Raw genomic sequence first — 12,394 nt, 5'->3', positions numbered from 1 at the left:
AATGCGAAGCAGACCGTGCTGAAAACAGCAGACGCTACTTTACAATTACTCCTGGAGAACAAAAAAAAATATGAAGGTTAAAAAATTCAGAAGGTGAAAGAGTTCTATGAAACTATTTCAGAGTTAATCTTCGAGCACCCGGTCTGTAATAGAGCTTTGCGCTTTGAATTTCACCTCATTTTCCTTCCAGTGTTGATGTGAGGTGCGTGTGCATGTCTGTGTGAGAGAGTAAAAAAAGATGGAGCCTCCTCCAAGGCACCTACACTAATTGACTCATTTTTCAGAAGTGGCGAGAGATAGACAGACACTTGCACATTGTTAAAGGCAGCTCATGTATAGGCGGAGTGAATTAGAAGGTAACTGGAAAGCTGGGCACTCCAGCAACACGCTAAAGAATGCATTTAGGAGTGAAAATGACCCCAGGATAATCCTAATAGTATTAGTCCAAAAGCTGTCATCATTACTTAGTGCGAGGAAAGAAGAAATGCTGACCTGCAATTTTGTCCAGCTATGCCTGGAAAGGCATTCGTGTTTTAGGGGGTGGATTCACAGACACTGCCTGGAGGTTCTCACATAGGCTCAGTGACACCTGAGGATGATATCTCTGTCCTCATTAGGAAGGGCTAGCTACACAAAAAGCTGAAGTGGTAAAAGTGTGTGTGTGTCTCTGTATGTGTGCGTGTGCGTGCGCTTGTAGAATGGTGATATAACTGGATTATTTGTTCCGTTACTGCATTTCCAATTGATTTTGTTACACCTCATCAATTATATTGATCCAAATATCAATAGCATCAATACCAACGCTGATATTATTATTGGATCGTGATAGGATTAATACTTTATTTCTGTATTAATCTGTCGTCTAACTTCAGGATGCAGCTCACAGAGTTGTGTTAAATTCCAGATGTCAAAACACAGGAAAAGCTGAAAGGTGTGTTTTGCTGTGTTAACTCATCACAGTGATTTACTGGTCATTAAAATGTGTTCAGAATTTGAAAATTGATAATAATTCATCCCATAACTCCTGACACACTGCTCTCCCCTACACACGCTGCCTACATGTTAAGCGTATTGATGCTGTTATCATACTGATCATCATACAGCAAAAGTTACAAAGCTCTATACAGAAAAAGGAAAAAAGTAAATGGAATAAGAAAACACAGAGGGTCCATTAATCAGAGATATAATTATTAGTTCATGTTCAGAAGTAATCAGAATTCTAAAATCAATACTTAACAAGCCGTCTCTGTTTACCCTGCAATGACCTGGAATTTCAAGGATGGATGGATGGATTTCCAGTTAAAAATGTGAAATCTATTGTTGAAAGAAAATTGTAAAAGGATGAAGTTTGTTTTTTTTAATCCCTTTGACTTTTGACAATAATCTCATTATATTTGTTATATTTGTTAAATTGTAAGAAGAGAAGGATTAAATTAGATTATCTTCAAAACGATCAAAGAAAATATTTCAGTTAATACGGGAGTATGTGTTTGATTTATGAAAATTGAGAAAATGTCAAACATCCACATACACTGTGAAGATCATCAAGTATTTTTTATGTGTTTTCAAGCAAGTAGTGCATAAAGAGTGATTGAATCACAAAAGACCTAACCTATCACTGTGCCATTCTAATTGGTAGACACAGTACAAAGTTTGTATGTAATACTTGCCATCATGTTGGAACGTATAATTTCAAATGTTTCTATTTTTTTCCATATTAACAATGTAAAAATGACACATGCACATGTTAAGTGCCTATTTGTTACGCTGTTGTTGCTTTCAACCCTGGCTATGCATATAATACTCAGAACTTTGCATACAGTTATTTAAATATCATTTTTTCTGTGTAACTGTTTAAAAAGCTGTCATGCAGTTAATTGATCCATGCATTTGATGGTCTATGACAGATCTTTCCTCTTAACCATGTGTCATGTCTGCTTTGCAGCTGTTAGCCTGTTGGATGTCGATAATAAACATGCCACCCTGCGGTGAAAATTTCTCTTTACATGATCCCTGTCAGCTGACGCGTATTGACTTAATGTTTGATTTAATGTGAAACCTAATGTGCCCAAGTGTGTGTGTGTGTACATGAATCTGTGCTAAAGTGTGGGCGGGTGATTTGAGTGTTATGTGTTTGAACCTGTTGGTTATTTTGCACGTGCATATGTGTGCGGCTTTCCGCTCATATGTGTTTGGAGAAGTGGGTGTTTGTGTGTGGCTCTCTGTCTTTGTGTTTATGTGTATGCATGTGCTTTGCCCACTCAAAGCCTATCTTTATCCATCCTGCGATATCTAAAGTGGTCCATCTTCTTGTGGGAAGGTTCAGGCAGGGCCAAGACGAGCGTGTTGAGAAGTTAATGTTTTCAGGAGACTCTCTGTGTGTCTTGCTGAAGCTGCACCTGTCCTGCTGACTGTGTATGTCAAGCTGCTCGGGGAGTGTTTCAGCTTCCTGTTCTGTATAGCCTCCAGGAGGGATTGGACCTCCTGGGCTATTACAGCACATCGTCCTTCTCATACTTGTTAGCTGAGCATTGCATTCCCTCCACGAACACATGGTGAATGAATTTTGAATCACTTCCTCTTGCTCTTTCTTTGCCAATACTGTTTGATTTTTCCTCTTCAGTCTGCTCCATTTAACTTTTCTCAGAACAAGTGTTGTTCAGTTTTTGGTTCACTCACAATATTCAGCATCGTCACACATTTTCTGACATTTGCTATGCAGGATTTTGATTACTCACGTCATAGAGGATTTTCCTATTAGAAACCACTGAAACAGTAGGGCTCCAGCATCTTGCTGGCAGACAGTAGATGGTGCCGTTCAGTTCTATGAAATGTCTCTGCAGCATCTGATGCATCTCATTTGTCTTTATGATTTAGATGGCTTTGGGGTGCATAAGTGAGTGTCAGCAGAGTGATGAAGTTAAATAAGAAAAGTGCATTTTTCATAGAGTATGTCATAGATATCGCGCATTACACTTTCTAATACTACCGCAGTCTCCTGTGTCGGTGAGGATTAACTTTTATGGAGCAATCAAAGAAAAGCTATGGCAGGTTTTTAAAATTGGATTTTCTTCTTCTTCTGTTATTGCCATAGTTTTCATAGCAGTTATAAAAAATAATGCTGACTCTGAGAACCCATCATAGAATATAAAAGCAATCTGCAGATATAAGAGTGTTGCTTAAAAAAAAAGAAACACTAAAAACACTATGGTAGGAATTGACTGCTGTTCTGTAGCAGAAGATGGACTGAATTATAAATTATACTATATTTGCACATTTTGCATCTTGCACGTCTTCGTCCTGTCTCGTCTACAATATCCTGACAAAAACTTGAACCTGGTATTCAATACCTACTGCACTATACATTTTGTATTGTTTCTGTCCTGTCTTTGTTTATTGTACAGTTATTGTACAGTTAACATTATAGTATTTCATAGCATTGTATAGTTAGTAATTAGTACCATTTTATCCCTTAATTTTACCGAAATTTAGCACATTATTTATTTGTAATTCCTAGTTTTAAATCATAAATCACATAAAGATATGTTTTTTATATTCTTATGATTACACCAAGGGGTGCTTGGGTGAAGCAGCATTTTTATTACGCTGTAAACTGTTGTATTGACAATAAAGCTCTTGTTCAGTTTAGACCATATACCTCCTTTCCAGTCAGAAGCTGAACATGCTATTAGCCATTTAAAGCCCGAACCATGAAATGATTGCCGGAAAAATCTATTTTTTTAAACGGAGTGTTTATTAAACCTTTTGGCATTTTAAAAAATGTTTGGCTTTTCTGGACAATTTGTTGGTTAAAGATTTATTCTGCAATTTGTTTGTGTTTTTTTAGGGGGGGGGGGGAATCACACATGTAAAAGTAAAAAAAAGTCATGTATGTACATGACACACTTGGCGTTAAGAGGTTAGTAGCTGGAGAACTGAGTTAGCAGAAAGGGTTACTTTTGTTATTTGTTTCTATTCTCTCATCATTTTTTAAATGAGGTGTCTTCATAGAGTTTCTTTTGTTTAAAGTACGAATGACCCATTTTCCCTTCACCGGAACATAAAGTCTTGGCTTTCCCTTTGTGAGGAGTTCTCCTTAACCAGATGTGTCTCTACATGGTTCGAACGTGTGAGTATGATGGTGATCCTTTTGAACTGTGTTACCCTGGGAATGTACCAACCCTGTGAGAACATCGACTGCTCCTCAGACCGATGCCAGATACTACAGGTACAACGCAAACGTGCACGAAATCCACCCCTAGCTTGTAGCAACATCCCATATAGTCTCAAAGGAAACTGTATGTGTGCTCTTAACAGTGCCTTGTGTGTGTGTGTGTGTGTGTGTGTGTGTGTGTGTGTGTGTGTGTGTGTGTGTGCTATTTTGTTTTTATGCAATCATTTCATATGAATTCTACTTCCTATGGACACATGAACATGTGGTTCTGATAAAAATATGTTTGATCCCATAGACGTCTGTTAAGTAAAGCAATACAGACTCTTTTCTTTTGCTGCTTGGAGACGAGTTGTGTTTAGATGCATAGTCTCTCTCATGAGGTCCATTCTGAGCCAGGAAAATCCCTCTGATAACATAAATATTCCTTTTAAAGTGATGTATGAGCTACAGGTGTTGAGGGACCTCTTTAAAGGGTCCTAAAAGTCAAAGGGACCAGTTAGACTGGTTTATGTTCTGTATATTTGATTCGAATCGCACGGTCATATTGCAGAAAAGAAGATAGAAACACACACTGATACATCCAAACTCAGCTTTATCCCAACCTTACCTCATTTGCCCATCATGCTCTTCTTCCCCCCATGCTGGGCACTGTACCTGCTTGCACTGACTCACTGCTAGCTTGCGGTCTTTATGCTGCAGCGAGCATGACTCTGTCATGTATGGCACCTCTGCAGCTTCACTTATCATTTGGCAGGACACCGAATCTCTTCTCACTTATGTCAAAGGTGGCTCGAGTGGGTATAACATCTGTGCTAGAGCCTGCGCGCATATGCCTTCCATCTGCCGGGGCAAAGAGCTTGCTGAATCACACGCAATGCACACGAGGCGCTGCACACATCATATAGCATAGCAGCAAACGTAGACGCACACAGTAGATTGATTCAAGTGTCTGTGGGGGGGTGGGGGGGTTGTTGAGTTGGATCTAATAGAATTTCTCCTCCAAGTATCTATAGACCCTATTCAGTATGAGCATGGATTTAGTGGGCTACAGCCCCACAGTCAATACGCTGCTCTCAGAAAATCTACTGTTCAATAACATGATCTCCATGCTGGCTCAGCAGCGAAATCTATAAGCTCTAACAAATGTGGGCTGAGAGACCTTTGGAGGCTTAGGTGGCCACTAGCAGGCATTGTTGGATGATGGATGAGTGCAAGTCCATTGTTGTGCAAAAGTGTTGAGCTACCCCTCCTCTCTTTGGAATTTTTTGAAAACGCAGATTTTTCTATTTGTTTGGGCCTTTCATCCACACGTAAACGGCGTTATCGATCACTGAAAATGGAGATTTTTAAAAACTCAGTTTTTGCGTTTAAGTGTGGACGAGGAAAATGGGGATTTACTCATGCAGCATCAAAGTCGTCTTCACTCAGGATAGAGACAAAATGCTGTTGCTGTTAATCTGACTATCTGCAGTTTTTACACACTTACATAAACACACGCAGTTACTGTCCCTCCATTTAGAAAGACAGAGGTGTGACATAGCAAACTTCTACACTGGGGGTTCGGGGAGGGGAATGAAAAAATAAAGTCAGATGTTTTAGAGAGTTGCAGAAATGGCACGAGACATAAGTGCTTTTCACCATTTGCTAAAGTCTCCCTTGGGTTAGCAAACATTACCGAAGGTAGCACCACATCCATCTTTCCAGCAAAGGTCAAGGTTGGAAAGTCTGACCACTCCTCATTAGTAAGCTGGTCTGGCATACCTGCACTAAATAGGATGCATGTTTTCAGCAGCAAACAAGTCAGGAAACAAAGATCCACCTTAATGGTTCAGATTTGGATCACGTCGCTTGCAGTACGTCGCTCTGAAAATCAAATTACAGGCAACACTGAGCGTGTCAGTTTGTCTCTAATCCCCCAGTATGAACAGAAAGGAGCTCCAGCTAATCTAGGCTTTTTGCACACAACAGCATCGACGAGCTGAATTCTTGGATTTGTTTAAGTGTGTTTTTCTTTTCTTTTTTTATTAGATGCTTGATAAAAGCTATGTGAGGTGTGAGGATTTCGACGTGAGGCTTACCTCTGATTACTGCGCAGAATAATCGTTTTCCATTACTTCACCTTTTAAGGAAACCTGTTGATTTGAGCTTGACGGCATTTGGATGATGTCATGGAAGAAGCGTCTTTGCTGCCATCAGTTTGCTTTTCACACACAACATCATCAAAAGTCTTACTGTGTGCAGACAAACAGTATGTCTCATTCATCAGGAAATCTGTTAAATTTGTGCTTGTACATTAGGCATGTTACATTTAGAGGAAATATGTACTGTATAATGGATCTTTAGAGCTGTTGCTAAAGCAAACCAAAATACAACAAAATTCATTGATATTGAGTTTTACTGCCTGTTATGGTAAAAGTTATGGACCTGGAACCAATTAATGGAGGATTGTAGAAGAAGTGATAAATCATTTAGCACAAAATGAATAGATGAGTTTATTCAATTGTAGACATAAAGCCTAAACTGTGTTTATAATTTGTGTCAAAATAAATCTAGTTGGAACCTTAACTTCAATTTTTCTACATGTAGTGTTGATATACTGTATTTTCCACACTATAAGGCGCACTTAAGATCCTTAAATTTTCTCAAAAAATGACAGTGCGCCTTATGTATGAATTCTGGTTGTGCTTGCTGACCTCGAACCGATTTTATGTGGTACACGGCGCTCAAACATCTGTCAAAACATGTTTTAGTGTGACTTTGGTAAGCAAGAAGCTGCACCGCTTGATGGATTGTGGGAGCATTACGGCTACTGTAGTCAGGAGACTCGCGGAGTGATCTGGGTCCTAAACTCCGTCTGTTCAGGTCTCAAAGTCAAACGAACACTGCACACTAGGGTTGCCAACCGTCCCTTAAAATACGGAATCGTCCCGTATTTCGAAACAAAAGTACACGTCCCGTATTGAGCTAATAAGGGACGCACTTTGTCCCGTAATACAGTGAGAATCAAAAGTAGTCTATAAATGTTTATGGAATTAACACTTTGTTTGAAAACATAATTCCCAGCCCCTCTCCTGCTTTGTGACCAATGAGCTGACAGCACACTTACGAGTATGACAATTCAGATTACCACTCATCTCATTGGTCGAGGAAAGGTCGCTTACGGAGAAAATACCGGAAGACAACAAATGACCACAACAAGAAGCATGGCCAACAGGGAAACAAACGCAGACACTGCGGTGCAAGTCTCGGACGACAGTAAACCTAAAGCTGGGCAAACACTGTGCAATTTTTTTCAGTCACGTTATTCAGCTCCTGCTCAAACTGCACGATTGACTCGCAGGGGTTAGAAGTTGGTAGGTCACGATGCAGGTCTCACACTATACCACCCGATGCTCTGATGCGACCTGAGTGCTCCCACTGTGCCTCCATAAAATGAAGGTTATAACAGAAAATCTGTCGCGCTCTCTCTCTCTCCGTCTTACACTCACACAGACACGCACACCACCACCATCAACTTTGCTAAATTGCTAATGAAAAACATTGATCGGGCAGCTGTGATTGAGCAGCAGTGTAAATCCAACTGTTTTCACGGTTGTTGTGGTCATGATAATTTTGTGATGCCACATCGAAAAGGCTCGGATGAGCTTTCCAAAGTTCTCCAAGTTGTGCCTCCGTCGCTTGTGTCCAGATCACACGCTGCACAGCCGTGCTGCTCCGTCTTTTTCACGGCGTTTACGTGTTTGCGCGCGAGCAGTGTGAGCGGCTCACGAGCGATTGATGATCGGGAGCTGGTCGTGAGGTGTTAATCACTTCTCGTTACCCCACGTATACTACACGATGCACGATGAAGGCCAAAATCGGTCCGATCACTCAAAAATCGGCTCAAAATGGGCCTAAAACCGCACAGTGTAAGCCCAGCATTAGCGCAGCAATGTTTGTTCCCCTCAGAGAAAGGGAAGAATGGGAAAAGGAAAACACCTGGCTGGAAAAAGTTAATATGGGCATGTGCAGTGAATATCAGCGCTATGTGGCCAGAAGTGTGATAATATAATTTATTTTGTGTAATAAACAACTGCAAGAATAGATGATTACAACAAATAGATGACTAATACATAAAAGTAATACATAGATGAATAATGATGATGAGTTAAGATGCGTAATCATGGGAGCAAGTGGGTTTACAAACAGGAGCAGCTGATTAGCATTAGAAAAGCTGAAATAATACCTCAACTGAAGCCAATTGTACTAAATGCACTAAATGTGCACTGTTACAAGAATGTTTTTCTTTCTATTGTTTTCTATTATTTTAAGTTAAGCAGGACAGAGTTCTTTTAAAGAAAGATTTACTTATATTCTCAAAAGTTAAGCATGACAGGCTTCTGTTTAAGAAGGAGACCTGTTTTATGTGTTAATGTTGTCATTTTGAGCTAAAAATAAATGGCTAAATGATCATTTGTTTCACATGTGTTCATATCACAAAGAATACACATCTACTTAAATCAAATTCAAGTCAAATGGTTAAAAAAAATAATTTCACACACAAAAAAAGAGCTAGAAAATTCACCACACTGGGAAGGGTGAAGACAACTGGGTCGCCCAGCCCTGGCCACGAGGTGTCCCTTATTTATTTTTCAGGGAGTTGGCAACCCTACTGCACACTGTGAGTTAAAAACTGCCTAAATTCTTTCATCTTTAATAAAATGATCAGAGTTGCTGCTTCACCAGGTGTAACAAATAAGTTTAACATCCATGAAAACAGAATCTATTAAATTTAGCAGAGTTAGAAGTTAGCAGGAAGTTAGCTCGCTAGTTTCCACCTAAACATGATATACCATGTTCTGACTGAGGGATTTCTGAAAAAATTAAAATGTACAGCTCTGCTATCACTTCCAACATAAATGAAGACAGAAAACTAAACAGGCATTTGCCAAGTGGTTTTATTTATTTATCCGTGCATGTGTGTGTGTGTGTGTGTACATTTGCATCTGCTTGTCTATGAGATGCAAGGCCTTTTCACACACATGCATTATTTATTTAATGTAATCCGTTTTTCAGTGTTAAACCTATAAAGAAATGACGATTCTCCTGGTCACCGTTTCCATGAAACTTAAAAAAACAAGCAAAAAAAATAATAATTGTGAGTTCAAACGATGATTAAAGTCAGTTAGTTTCACTTTTGCACGCTAAATTTAACAGACGTCTCTCTCTGTGATCTTTTTGTTTCCATCCCAACAATGATTCATCATTCCTGCTGCCAAAAGCAGCCAGAAATGACGTTTTTCCTTATGTTTTCCCTTATTAACACCTCATATCTCTGTTTCTTTTCTGTCAGGCCTTCGATGCGTTCATCTACATCTTCTTTGCTATGGAGATGGTTGTAAAAATGATCGCTCTGGGGATCTTTGGTCGACGCTGTTACCTCGGGGACACGTGGAACAGGCTGGATTTCTTTATCGTCATGGCAGGGTGAGGACCTTCTGTTCCATTTATCTGACTCCTCTTTCCACATCAGGAGACTCACACGGGTGGGAGCGCTGAAGGGTTTTCTCCCAAACACATGTCTTGACAGCTATAACATGAACAACAAAAACAAATAAATAAAATGTAAAAAAATAATAAAGGGAAAGTATGAACTCATGCATTGTGGGTCAGTGTAATGCTAATTAAATACACCCAAAGGGCTACACTTAAACATTAGCTGATTCTTTTTCAGTAATTTTCACTGTTCCTCTTCGGTCTGCTAATATAACTTGTAAATGTTTCATTCCACATTTAAACTGGAGCTCTCACACAGAGAGTGTTTGAATTATTCGAAAGTTCAAATATTTAATTATGGTCAATTCTGTTTCGCTTCTGTTTAAAGGCCAGGTTCCAAATCCCTTTTTGGCTCATCCTTTTTTGTCTTCCTCTACAATTCACAATCCACTGTGCTGCGATGCGTAGCCAATCAAGTCGGTGTTACAAATGTAACATGGCAGTGGGTATTAACGTGTGGATAGTAACTGGCTCTCACTTGGGACGTGACTGGCAGTAACACAGTGATGATGCGACTCAGCTGAGCTAATCATCTTAATGGAACCTATTGAATGAGCTGAAATTACCCAGCCACAAATTCTGTCAGGGTTACTGATGTCTCGAAGGGATACCTTTAAATGGTAAAAAAAAAAAAAAGGTATGAAATATTTTTCTTTGGACAAACTCAGCCATTAAATGTGTGTGTGCTTTTTTTGTTAACTCTACTGAGCTTTTGTGCAACTAAGGGATTACCGACTCCTGATGCTAATCCTAACCCACTCCAGTGTACCAAGTATAATTTTGTTCACTTGTCTCATTAGTAGTGATTTCCCACTCTCTGCAGCTTAGTTAAATCCCTTGTTATGACCATCTATAATGTTTCTCTTTTAATCGCAGTGAATTGCTCAGTTTCTTGGAGCACTGGTGGTAGAGGTGGGCCAGTCGATCCAGTAGTATTGATACCAACACTGATACTGGTATCGGATCGATACTAACGTGACAGGATCGATACTTTGTGTCTGTCCTCTAAGTTCATGATGTGCTGCACCCTGGTGAACCTTTTTGGATGTATACCCTGTAGAACATTTCAGTAACAGAAGTTGACCCAAAGTGCTTTAGAGACAGGAACATTTATATTTTACATCTCCAAAAAAATCCCAGTTTAAAATATACATGAGAAGTTGAAAAGTTTTGTTTGTGATTGTGTTCAGAATTTGCAAATTGATGATGATGAATCACGAATGACACATTGTTCTCTCCTACATAAGCTGCCTTTACAGGTTAAAAATGTTGGTATTTCTATTGGCAATACAGGCTCTGCATTTACTTGGTAACAGACTTATACCAAAATTTGCAGTGTCGCACAGCACTAGTAGGTTGTGGTTGGGGGCGTTTTGTTTTGTTTTTCTAATTATGTAATGTCTTTTTATTAATATGATCTGACTGAAATGCCAATTTTAGAATAGATGTTTGCATTTGAAAGGACATGACGAGGACACTGCCTGTCTGAAAGTTACAGTTTGTAATGTTAACATTGTCGCCTCTTTCAAAAATATTAAGGATGTTTTTAAAATCTGGTTCATTTAGTTAATTTGGTCTAGAACTGTGGAAGGGCTGTTGCATTTTACCTCTCGTCCGCTTCACACCAAACATTTAAGTTTGGTTATTTTTTTCACCTATTAAAGGGTGAGTCAGAGCACATGGTACAACAGCAGGAAATACAATGTTGCTGTACTTTACCTTTTATGGTTTTAGAATTTAGCCATAAAGAGCTCATAATGTCTACACTGCACGTGCAGCTCATATTTAGAGAACAATGGTTGACGGAGACCAAATAGTAGGGCTGGGCGATATGACCCAAAATTCATATCTCGATATTTTTTAGCTGGCTGGCGATATAAGATATATATCTCGATATATTTTTTTAAAGCCATAAAGTAAGAACAAGAAGAGAGTTCTTAGTCAAAGCTGTGTCCCAGATGTCACACAGGCACTTTTATTAACATAGAGCAGATGTACATAAAATTTACTCAAAAATAAATTATGAGCATTTATTAAATAATAATGCTCCATAAATAAAAGAAAACAATGTTGTTTTTGTGCATAACAAAAAGCTCACAATTGTGCAGTCAAAATGTAAACTAAAAGACGCTGAGCACAATAACAAAGACAGATTTCACAGCTGCTCTGTTCCCAACTTGTACTGCGTGACTGACAGCCTGGAGTTTGAAATCCGCTTCGCAACCACGTCTCTTAACAGGTGCCATTTATGGTCCTTATACACAGTAGGGTAATATTACGTTGAAGCACAGTACGTATCACTCCGCGAGGCTCAGCCGTAATCCTCCGACAATCCATCAAGCGGTGCAGCTCCGTAGCTTACCAAAGTCGTACTAAAACATTTTTGACAGATTGCTGAGCGCCGTGTTCCGCATAAAATCGGTTCGCGGCCATCAAGCACAACCAGAATTCATACATTAGGCGCGCTGTCAACTTTTGAGAAAATGAAAGGATTTTAGTCCGTGCAGCACCTCTGGGCTGCATGGCGTTAGCGTGGTTAGCTCGTTAGCGTGGTTAGCTAGCTAACACATTGACGCCGTCCAGCCCCACGCACGGGGCGATGCGCAGTAACTCGTTAACGGAGATTTGCCGTGTCCATCTTGTCGCTTCCTGCAGGTGAAGCGATGGGGGAGGAGGGGGAGTTGT

At 39.6% G+C, this 12,394-nt stretch overlaps 1 protein-coding gene across 3 annotated transcripts in view; it reads left to right on the top strand.

The window, feature by feature from the left end:
- The first annotated feature begins 4,099 nt into the window (after nt 1–4,099).
- LOC147327215 (voltage-dependent T-type calcium channel subunit alpha-1I-like) overlaps nt 4,100–12,394 on the top strand; it is a 179,534-nt gene continuing 171,239 nt past the window's right edge. For 2 of the 3 annotated variants that reach the window (XM_086294861.1, XM_086294863.1), the window contains exons 1-2: nt 4,136–4,228; nt 9,507–9,640. In XM_086294861.1, the coding sequence (XP_086150987.1) occupies nt 4,136–4,228; nt 9,507–9,640 (227 nt within the window). Of the gene's footprint in view, nt 4,229–9,506; nt 9,641–12,394 lie in introns of all 3 variants that reach the window. The other variant, XM_086294862.1, reaches the window with a different exon arrangement.

Source organism: Aulonocara sp. 'chitande type north' Nkhata Bay, linkage group LG6, assembly GCF_057382095.1.
Source record: "Aulonocara sp. 'chitande type north' Nkhata Bay isolate Kocher_YH1m ecotype deep benthic linkage group LG6, A_spYH_male_GT1.1, whole genome shotgun sequence".
In the NCBI taxonomy this organism is placed as follows: Eukaryota; Metazoa; Chordata; class Actinopteri; order Cichliformes; family Cichlidae; genus Aulonocara; species Aulonocara sp. 'chitande type north' Nkhata Bay.
This window is presented reverse-complemented; position numbering and strand designations above follow the sequence as displayed.